Raw genomic sequence first — 11,509 nt, forward strand, 5'->3', positions numbered from 1 at the left:
ATGATGATGATGATGATGATGATGATGATGATGATGATGATGATGATGATGATGATGATGATGAGGATGATGATGATGATGATGATGATGATGATGCTGGTATGAAAAAGTATGTCTGTGCATCTAGAGAAGAACAGTTCAACAACAGTCGATGACGATTTAATTTAATGTGTTGCAGAGAGAATGAACAAAGATAAAAAAACAAGAGGACAAACAAACCAAAAAAAAACACACTGGCACACACACATATATACACGTCCGTGCACACACATACACAAACACACACACACATACACACACACACACACACGCACACACACACACACACACACACACACACACACTCACACGTATATGCCTCGATGCTCTCCCTTCGCTCTCCATAAAAACGTGGCTGCTATGCTTGCTCACAATGGTCAGTCAAATGATGGATAAAACACTTGTCTCTCTATAGGCGAGTCCACGTGGCACCTTTTCCTAATACCCTTCATTTGAGCCAAATAGAACTCTTCTTGGCGAGCCCAGAAGTGAGCTGAAGAACACAGTCTATGATATTATTACGAATATAATACAAGTACAGTGTGATAATCCCCCCCACCCCCAACCCACCCTCCCAAAAAACAACAACAAACAAACAAAAAAATCTCTACAACTTTTTGTCTGAATATCTTGCACAAAATTTGCACTAGAATATTGTAATTTGGAACAGATGTAATTCATTCAAGAGGAATTTGTTTGACTTACAAGTCGTTAAGAAGAAACTTGTTTTCGAAAACAGAAATGACTTTTATAAAAACCATCTATAAACTCAAAATGCACCAATTTAAAAGATCTTGTAATTTGAGGAGAGTCATATTATTATGATTGGTTTGTTTTTTTCCCTTTGCTTTTCTTTTTTAAAATCAAATTTTCTATCCCTGTAACATTCAAACAATAATATGTCTTTTCTCTTACAGAGTTAAAAAAAAACAAATTATAATTCTGGAATTCCTAGAACTAATGCTCCTTATGTCCTCCTGTGGACTCGTCATATTATGTTAATGCGTCGTTCATAAAGTTAAGTGGTGGCCAAACACAAGGATCCACCCAACCATGAGTACTCAAAGTTACACATACTGTACACCTTACAGTATAGTTTTACTTCTAGAGACAGTGGGGTGGCGGGTGAGGTTTCCCAAATAGGCATTTGTGGAGTTACCATATTATTATTCTGAAATGTGAGTATGATCGAGTTTTGCCAAGGAATCAAATGTCAAAGAGGAAATGCTCACGGTTTTCAAGACGACCGCGGAATCATGAACACATTGCTATCCTCTGATTCCTGCCAGCTTCGCGAACAGGAAAAATGGTATTGTCGTAGGTGAAGATCTGCCTCGAAAATGCGGACTGTTGAGATGTAGGAAGGTCCTTGTTGCAGACATCGTCTACGGACAGACGTCTCATGTGGCTCATCTTCCGTAGTCTGCAACCCGGTGACGTTTAAAGGGGGTGCGAAAGGTGTGTGTTTGATCTGGAGTTTTGTTTTCATGATTTTTTATTCTGGTTCTCTACAGGTCTTTACTGATGGACCATTTCCAACCTTGACCAAAAAGACGGCATTAAGGGCAATTTAAAAGTGTTACCGGGCCGTGTCTTTTGCAAAACTTACGAAATAAGTCGGCTGTGAGGAAATGTTCAATACAAAAAGCTCTCTGCATGTTACTAATCTTAACCATGATCTCAGCAGGCAAAGAAAACTTAAGCAAAACTATTTGGAAACTTCAGTTGGCCTGGCAGACCACTGTAGCTTTCAATATGGCACTATCGTTGGGACTTTTAATGGCAGGCCTAGGCCTAATGCGAAGTTGTGCGTCATGCTATCTTCCACACATTAGATCCAAGATGAGGTCATCGATTGTCCGTTGCAATCTCGGATGGTAAGGAAAGTTCTCGGAAGCCAGGGTCAAGTCCCAGGTCCGCAAGTAGATAACTCTGTCTCTCAAGGGCCTATACTCTTGGACGAGAAGTTCTTCCATGAATCTTGCGAGGCCGTCTCCAGCCACATAGTGTTTGTCCCAGCCCACATAGGTCACGTGAGGACCCTGCGAGAGGCAGAATTATACATTGGTGTCATTGTGGGAAACAGTGGATACAGGAATTAATCAAACAATCGTTTTAAATGATGAAATGGTATAGGTTTGATGCCCTTATCCACACTGGAACGTTATATAAGAGGTGGGACCTCCGAGTTCAATGTCCATCTTCGAAAGGACCGAATTAAACATGAATGAATGAATGAATGAATGAATGAATGAATGAATGAATGAATGAATGAATGAAAGAATGAAAAGACAAAGCTGGGGATAAATTATCACTCCATATTCATGCTACACCAGGAACCTATGAGGGTCAAAATTATACATTTTAGGGCATCATATGGATCAGTGAGCAATGAATTAATGAATTGATGAATGAATGATGTTAGAGAAAAAAGAGGGGATTGAGAGATACATGATCCCTCCACCCTCACGCCACATGAGTGTCCAGAGTTGGATATAATTTACATTTTTGGCACCGTAGCAATTAGTGAAATGATTTTTTTAAAATTTGGTAATTAAACCTGTATGTATTTACACAAACAAAAACCTGTATGTACCTATGAGAGTATAAAAGCTAAAACTTGTATATACCTATGAACCTACCACAACTAAAACCTGTATGTACCTATGTATTTACTAAAACTAAAACCTGTATGTACCTATATATTTACTAAAACTAAAACCTGTATGTACCTATGTGCCTACAAAAACTAAAACCTGTATATACCTATGGGCATACTAAAACCACTGATAAAAACATATACCTATGTAGGCTACATACAAAATCTAAAACTTCTATGTACCTATGTACCTACTAAAACTAAAATCGGTATATACCTATTTACCTGCAAAAACTAAAACCTGTATGCACCTAGACTATGTGCCTACAAAAAACAACAACCTGTAAGTACCTTCCAGAACTAAAACCTGTATGTACTATCTTTACTGAATCCTGGATATTTCTCACCTGTATATACCAACCAAAACTGAAAGCTGTAAGTACCTCCTGCATTTACTAAAACCTGCATGTTCCTACCTTCAGTAAAACCTGTACTATCTTAACTGAAATCTCATTGTACTAACTTACATAAGCTTGCATTTTTCTACCTTTAATAAAACCTGTATGTGCCTACTTTTAGTAAAAACCTATTTGTTCCTACCCGAACTAAAACCTTATGTTCCCTCCCTATATAGTATAAAAACCTGTATATGATACTACGTGAACTAAAATGTGTATCTTCTTACCTTCAGTAAAACCTGTACTACCTGAACTGAAACATTTATGTACTAAGTATACTAAAAACATGTATGTTCAACCTACCTTTAGTAAAAACCTGTATTATACTACATTTACTAAAGCCTGGGTATTCATACCTTTACTAAAACCTGTATGTTTCTACCTATACTAGATCCTGTATGCTCCTACCTTTAGTCAAAACCTGTTTTATACAACATTTACTTAAAATTTGGGTATTCCTACATGTACTAAAACCTGTATGTTCAGACCTTTAGTAAAACCTGTATAAACTACCTTCAGTAAAACCTGTATAACAAACTACCTTTACTAAATCCTGTATGTCCCTAGCTTTACTAAAACCTGTACTATATCTTCACTAAAACCTGTACGTACCTACCTATACTAAAACCTGTAGGTTCCTACCTTTAGTAAAACTTGTATAAACTACATTTACCAAAACCTCTATGCACCTACCTTCACTAAAACCTGTACGTAACTACATGCACTAAAACCTGTATGTTCTTACCTTTTCAAAAACCTATATTATACCTGCACTAAAACCTGCATGTACCTACCTACAATAAAACCTGTACTATACCTACACTAAAACCTGTACTATACCTTCATTAAAACCTGTACTATACCTGCACTAAAACCTGTACTATACCTTCATTAATACCTGTACTATACCTGCACTAAAACCTGTACTATACCAACACTAAAACCTGTTCTATACCTACACTAAAACCTGTACTATACCTGCACTAAAACCTGTTCTATACTTACACTAAAAACCTTTACTATACCTTCACCAAAACCTGTACTATACCTGCACTAAAACTTGTATGTACCCACCTTCACTAAAACCTGTACTATACCATCACTAAAACCTGCATGTACCTACCTGCACTAAAACCTGAACGTTTGGGTTCCTGTCCAGCAATCTGGCCACAGCGTCCCTGGAGGCGATGACCATGTTATGGAAGGCAGTCACGTGATGCATGGTCAGGTGGAAGTAATGGTGTAGCACCAGCAGAACACGACCTGGGGTTTTGGCGGGAATTGAATCGATCACGTGAGAGGATGGTATGATCTGAGTACCCAGCAAAGTCCACACACCCTGGGAATGAGGTAAAAGATAATAATAGTAATAGTATTAAAACTAATAATCGTAATTTTAATTTTGATAATAATAATAATAATAATAATAATAATAATAATAATAATAATAATAATAATAATATTAATGATAATAACAATAATAATGGTACTACATGTACTACTACTACTACTACTACTACTACTACTACTACTACTACTACTACTACTACTACTACTACTAATGATGATAATAAAAATAATAATAATACTATAATAATAATGATGATGATGATAAAAATGATAATGTCAATACAAAACAACAACAAAATAATAGTAATAATAAAATATTAATAATAATAACGATAGTAATTAATAATAATAACAATAATAATAATGATAATAATAACAATAATAATAATAATAATAATAATAATAATATTAATAATAATAATAATAATAAGATAAGATAAGATACATCTTTATTGTCCAGATCCTGGCACATTGGTTTGGTGTTTCACCACGTACACACATACACACACACACACACACACACACACACACACGCACACATACACACACACACACACACACACACACACACACACACACATCACACAAAAACACATACACAAACATACATCCACGCGCAGGCTCGAAGTTACATGCATAATGTAGATTAATAGTAAAAAAAAAAACAATAATAATTTAAAGCTAGATACATACTCAATATTCTGACTGTAACTCTATGTTATTCTGATGCATGCTCCAAGGTCATATAAATACTTGTAACATGATGTTTAAAATGGAAGAATTTTGATGGATGAAGGTAAAAATTACATTTTGTATCTTTTTTTGTTAAAGATAGGAAGCCTTGGTCTTTTACTTCTGATTTAATTTTTTTTAAACTGATAAAGGGATGTTTATTGTCAAAAAAGATGGAAACAATTTTTTGTGTGTGCTAACTGTAATGTACAATTCCTCCAAGGAGGAGATTCATTTGAAATTTTTGCAAGCTTTCCGTATTAACTGATTTAATTTTTCTCTATCTTGTCGTCTTGTGTTCACGACCCATGTTGTTATACAGAAACTGATCATACTTTCTATGGTTGAATAGTATAATATGAACATCGATGTCTTATCAACTTTAAAATACATGAACTTTTTTCGAAAAAAAAAGTATTTTGTTCACTTTTTTATGCAGGAGAGAAGTGTGGACAGGCCAGTTGAGTTTGTTGTCTGTTGTAACATTCGAATACTTGTAATCTGACACTTGCTCGACGTTTTCAGTTTTAATTTTGAGTGGCTGCAGGGGCAGTTTCTGTTTTCTAAAGTCAACAAGTTCTATGGCTTTTTTTTACACAATTAAAAGCAGCTTATGATTTGCTCACTATATTATTTTTTTTATAGAAAAGTTTAGTTCTAAATTCCAGTATGCCGTTTTGTTATAATCAGCCTGAATGAGCCGAATTATGGTGGAATTATCTGCAAATTTGATCAACTTGATGATTGTTATTTTTGTTTATTCGGCAATCGTTCGTGTGTAGTGTGAATAAAACAGGGGACAAAGCACATCCTTGAGGGGCCCCGGTATTTGTTGCGATGTGTGTCGATGAAGAATGTTTTAATTTCACATACTGGATTCGGTTGGTAAGAAAAGTCCCTATCCATGATAGTAATTTGAGGTTGATACCTATGTTTTCTAATTTCTTTAAAAGAATAGCTGGCTGGATAGTATTAAAGGCTGAAGAAAAATAAACAAATAGGATCCTACAGTATGTTTTTGGCTTGTCTAAGTGTCTATACGTTTTCAAAAAATAGTAGAATGACGTCTTTCACACTTCTCCCATGACGATATGCAAATTTCAGAGGGTTCTGGACAGGTTCTATGTACGTTCGTAGTCTTTTTTAGCTCATTTTAAAGACATTTTATAACCAGGGATGTTAAGGCTATTGGTCTTAGGCCATTCATTTCTGTAATCTTTTCTTTCTATTTCCAAATAGTGGGAATATACGATAATAATAATAATAATAATAATAATAATAATAATAATAATAATAATAATAATAATAATAATAATAATAATAATAATAATAATAATAATAATAATAATAATAATAAATAGTATAAAGGACGATAATGATGATGGTGATGACAATACAAAACTCCATACCATGGAGACAGTGAAGGGGCTGGCGTGGGGGTCCCACCTGGAGAAGAAGTTTATGGAGGGTTTGGAGCATTCGAGCGGAGAATGCCAGGCAGGGATCGTTTGTTTGATGCGCTGGACGGCGTTGATTAGTTTGCACCAGCTGTTGTAGTGATGGCGAGAATTGGAGTCCCCGAGAACGTAGAGCTGAGGAGGGTGAGAATCACTGATATTTATTAAAACAACAACAGCAACAACAACAACAAAAATAATGATCATGATAATAATAATTTTTAAAAATAATTGTAATAATGGTGATAATACTACTACTACTACTACTACTACTACTACTACTACTACTACTACTACTACTACAACGACGACTACTACTACTACTACTACTACTACTACTAATAATAATAATAATATGATTAAGACATGATTTCATCCAGCACTGACTTTGTTGTCTTCCAAGTATTGCAGCCGTAGAGAGGCACAGACTTGACATTGAAATTAAAGAGTCGAATCTTGGTTCGCAGTGAGATGCTGCTTGCATTCCAGACTTTTGATAAATCCTTGAATGACTACCTTGCTTTTATCAGTTCTTGCTTCTACATCTGCCTCCAAGGTAGGAAAAGGAGTCCACTTCTTCCAGGGATGTGTCTTCCACTGTCACAGCAGTGCTTGAAACTTTTCCTAGCTTCACTACTTTTGACTTACCCGGGTTTATATGTAGGCCAACACTCCTTGATAGCTTGTTGAGTTCCTTGGTTTTTTCTTGCATCTGAGCATGTGTGTGAGAGAGCAGTGCAAGATCATCGGCAAAGTCCAAGTCGTCCAGCTGCTGCCAAGGGATCAACTTCAGTATTCCATTGCGCTTGCCTTTGGTGGCTTCTTTCCTGACCCAGTCAATTGCCAGTATGAAAAGAAAAGGCGAGAGCAAGCATCCTTGTCGCACTCCTGTCTGTACCTGGAATGGTTCTGAGAGTTGTCCTTCGTGGAGGACTTGACAATTTGTTCCATCATAAGTGGCCTTCACAAGCTTTATGATTTTCTCAGGTATTCCAAAATGCCGCATGAGTTTCCACAGAGTTTCCTTGTCCATGCTGTCAAATGCCTTTTCATAATTCTATTCAAGCTATAGCTCAACAATGCTGCGCAGAGTAGCGATCTGGTCCACACATGGTCGGTTCTTGCGAAATCCTGTCTGGTTTCCTCGGAGCTTCTCGTCTGTTGCCATCTTGATTCTGTCCAGTTGTCAAAAATTGAGCAAAAGGCTTAGGAATATCCGTTTAAAAAAATCGATTTCATTATTTTTACGAGAGTCTTGTTTTACCACGTTGCCACACATTATTTGTTTTATCGTATCTTATTCAGAATGACGTAATCGCCAAAAAGACACGTGGATCATCAAAGACACAAACCGTTAAATTCTGGAAACAGTTTCGTGACCGAGCTCTCTGACACGAGAGAAAGTTCCACTTGTCGTTGAAGAGAAATCCGTTGGGAGACTGCCTTGTCCAGGTCTGGTTGGGTTGTATTTTGTGGCACGGAATTGTGGGAAGGGTGAAGGCTCCAGGCGGTTTACCTGAGGAATGAAACAAAAAATTAAGAACATAATTTTTTAAAAAGAAGAAGAAGAAGAAGAAGAAGAAGAAGAAGAAGAAGAAGAGGAAGAAGAAGAAGAAGAAGAAGAAGAAGAAGAAGAAGAAGAAGAAGAAGAAGAAAAAGAAGAGCAACAACAACAACAACAACAACAACAACAACAACAACAACAACGATAATAACAGTAATAATGATATTCATAATGAAATTAAAAGTAATAACAATAATAATTAAAAATATATAGTAAGTTATTACTTATACTATAACTAATAATAATACCCTTAATTTTGATGATAACAAGGATCATACTACTACTACTACTACTACTACTACTACTACTACTACTACTACTACTACTACTACTACTATTACTACTACTACTACTACTACTATTACCTCTAATTATAATAATGATAGTAATAGTATTATAATTATTAACGCTACAGCATGTTTTATGCGCTTTATAGACCTGTGAAGCATACAATGCAAGCCGAGTACCCTTTCCCACCTGGGTGAGGTAAGGAAAATTCGCTCAAATCGCTTTTTCTCAAGATGGCGTCAGTGGCCTAGTGGTTAGGATACTGGGCTCGTAATCGCGAGGTTGTGGGTTCGGGGGTTCGAGCCCGGGCCCGACGTTGTGTCCTTGGAAAAGGCACTTTACACAAATTTTCCTCACTTCATCAGGGTGCGAATGGGTACCCAGCCATAGACAGCGAACGATCTTGTCAGTATATTAGTGCTTTTGCGTCTATAAATGGCCGCTTGCACTGTATGCTTCCCAGGAAGTTGAGATTGTTTCAGAATGCTCTCAGGTCCTCTGGGGTTTTAGTATAGATTGTGAAGCTGTTGAGTGGGGATTTGCGATATACAAATGCTATCTATTATTTTTATAAAGGACACAACGCCGGGTCGCTGGTTGGATTTGATCACACCTTAGGAAAGCGAGCCCGAGAGCCTAACCATGACCAGCACTCGAGGTATTAATCACAAAGTGAAAAGTAGAAACATACAATATTTTGGTCACAAAGACCACCAGCAGATCATTAGGAAAGAAACTCAAAGGCAAGACGTGGGACAAAAGGGTTAAGGGTGGACAAGGAACAATGTGGACCGACAACATCAAGACATGGACGGGCCTAAGCATGACAGAGTGTATGACGGCAGCTAGTGACTGTATACAACGGCGGGTCATAGCACGTGAAACTCTGAGCCAGAGATGATACCTCTATCTATCTATCTATCTATCTATCTATCTATCTATCTATCTATCTATCTATCTATCCGCTAGCGACCGTAAACAATAGCGGGTCATCCCAGGTCAACCTCTGAGCCAGAGATGATATCTCCGGGTATTATCCATGTGTTAATAATGAGATATATCGGTGAACTACAGTCGAAATTGTTCAAGACATCCCCCCGTTGACGTGTCGAGGAGATAAGTGATTGTCTGAGACAGGTGGGTGTCCTATACAGGGCCATCATCATCATCATCATGTGCCAGATCTGGGACAGACATCGGTGATATTGGTTCTCAATTCATTCCTTTGCCCGGATGCTCTCAAATAAGCTACGATTCCCTGATCTTTCCCTGTTACCCATTTGTTTAGGTTCCCCGAATAGCTTGTTCTGGGCCTACGCCTGCCTCGTTGGCCTTCGGTTTTGAAAGTGAGAGCTAGATGTTCAAGACCCGTATGTCTATTCAGGTGTCCCAAATTGTTCAACATTGAGCGTCCCATTTGGGCTTCATCACGTACTACCTCATTTGATTTCTTTTCTTTCCACGATACTCTTAGCAGTCTCCTAAGAAACCACATTTATGTTGCTTCTATTTTATTTTCAGTCTTTAGTGATTGTCCAGCATCCACAGCCATATAGAAGGGTTGACCATACATAGCATTTCAGAACTTTCATTTTGGTGGTCACTGAGAGGAGTCTATTTTTCAGGATTGGGCTCATTTTATTGAAAGTAGCCTTAGCCATTGTAATTCTCCGTTTTATTACAGTGGAACTTTAGGCATCAGATGTTACCATATATCCTAGATATTTAAACTGTTGGACTTGTTTGATTTTTTAACCAGTACTAATGAGATTACAACTAGGATTTGCAACTTTTTTATATTTCCATGCATTCTCTTTTTTTCTTACATTCAACGCTAACCCTTAACGTTCACTTTCTGTTACAACAGTATCTAGAAGTTATTGAAGGTCCGTACCTGAGCCTGCCATTAAAAGTGTGTCATCTGCATACCTGATGTTATTAATATTTTCTCCGCTCACTTTGAGAACTGGACATTCTTTATGTTTCTAAGGATTGTTTCACTGTACATGTTAAAGAGGTCTGGTGACATAACACATCCTTGCCTCACTCCTCGCCTGATCCTCTTATATTCACTGTATTCTCCATTAATTCGTACAGTAGCATTTTCGCCCCAGTACAAATTCCTCATAATTCTTATATCTTTTCCATTTATGTTTAGCTTTTCCAGGATTTTAAATAGCTTATCATGTCTAACTTAATACATTTTTTTAAATACGAGGGGCAAAGTTGGAAGTGGCCCTTTGCAAAGGTGATTATCTTACACAGGTGACCGTTAAAGCAAGTTTGACTATCTTTAGGATGTAAGCTCTTTCAAGTCTGTTAAATTTTTCTGCATTCTGCTGTTAGAGGGAGAAGTGAGAGAGGGAGAGAGGGAGAGAGAGAGACAGGGAGAGAGAGAGAGATAGAGAGAGAGAGAGAGAGAGAGAGAGAGAGAGAATGGGATAGGGAGGGGGCAGAGAGAGAGAGAGAGAGAGAGAGAGAGAGAGAGAGAGAGAGAGAGAGAGAAAGAGAAAGAGAGAGAATGGCAGAGATACTGAGGGAGTCAAAAGAGGCAGAGAGGGGAGAAAGAAAGATATAAAAAGTTTAGAAAAAACAAGATTCATTTCTGAGACTCCATTCACAGCTCCGGGAAAAGCTTTATTTCTGAACTTCTCCAACTGACACTTTACAAAAAGCAATGTTAAAGAATTGAGTGGAACACACGTTTTTTACTCATATCTTATGTTCATTCATTTACGATTAATGCTTTTGGAAGACAGCAAAATATCTAATCTCAATGTCAAACTGACCGATTTTGAGAATTCATTTCCTTCACAAATAGCTAATGCAATCCCAAAGGAATAGGGCCTTCATCGTTCTTCCTTAGATCTAATCAAAGGATAGCAAATGTGGGCTGTCTTCCTGCTTCTAATTAGTTTGAACACGTGTGTGAACGCGCATGTGGGTGTGTGTTTGAGTGCATCCTGTATGTGTGCGCGCGTTTGCTTATGCGTGTTTATGCGCGCGCGCGCGTGTGTGTGGG

The 11,509-nt window shown here is 37.4% G+C and overlaps 1 protein-coding gene across 1 annotated transcript; it reads right to left on the reverse strand.

Annotated features, from left to right (window-relative positions):
* Positions 1–864: 864 nt before the first annotated feature.
* LOC101863731 lies at positions 865–8,151 on the reverse strand (the record flags this gene model as incomplete). Its single annotated transcript, XM_013080030.2, is given in 4 exon segments — positions 865–2,081; positions 4,220–4,435; positions 6,588–6,770; positions 7,988–8,151. Coding segments are annotated over 4 exon segments (788 nt in total), but the record flags the coding sequence as incomplete, so codon positions are not given.
* Between the last annotated feature and the right edge of the window lie 3,358 nt (positions 8,152–11,509).

The sequence above is a fragment of the Aplysia californica genome, unplaced genomic scaffold (genome assembly GCF_000002075.1).
Source record: "Aplysia californica isolate F4 #8 unplaced genomic scaffold, AplCal3.0 scaffold00071, whole genome shotgun sequence".
Classification (NCBI taxonomy): Eukaryota; Metazoa; Mollusca; class Gastropoda; order Aplysiida; family Aplysiidae; genus Aplysia; species Aplysia californica.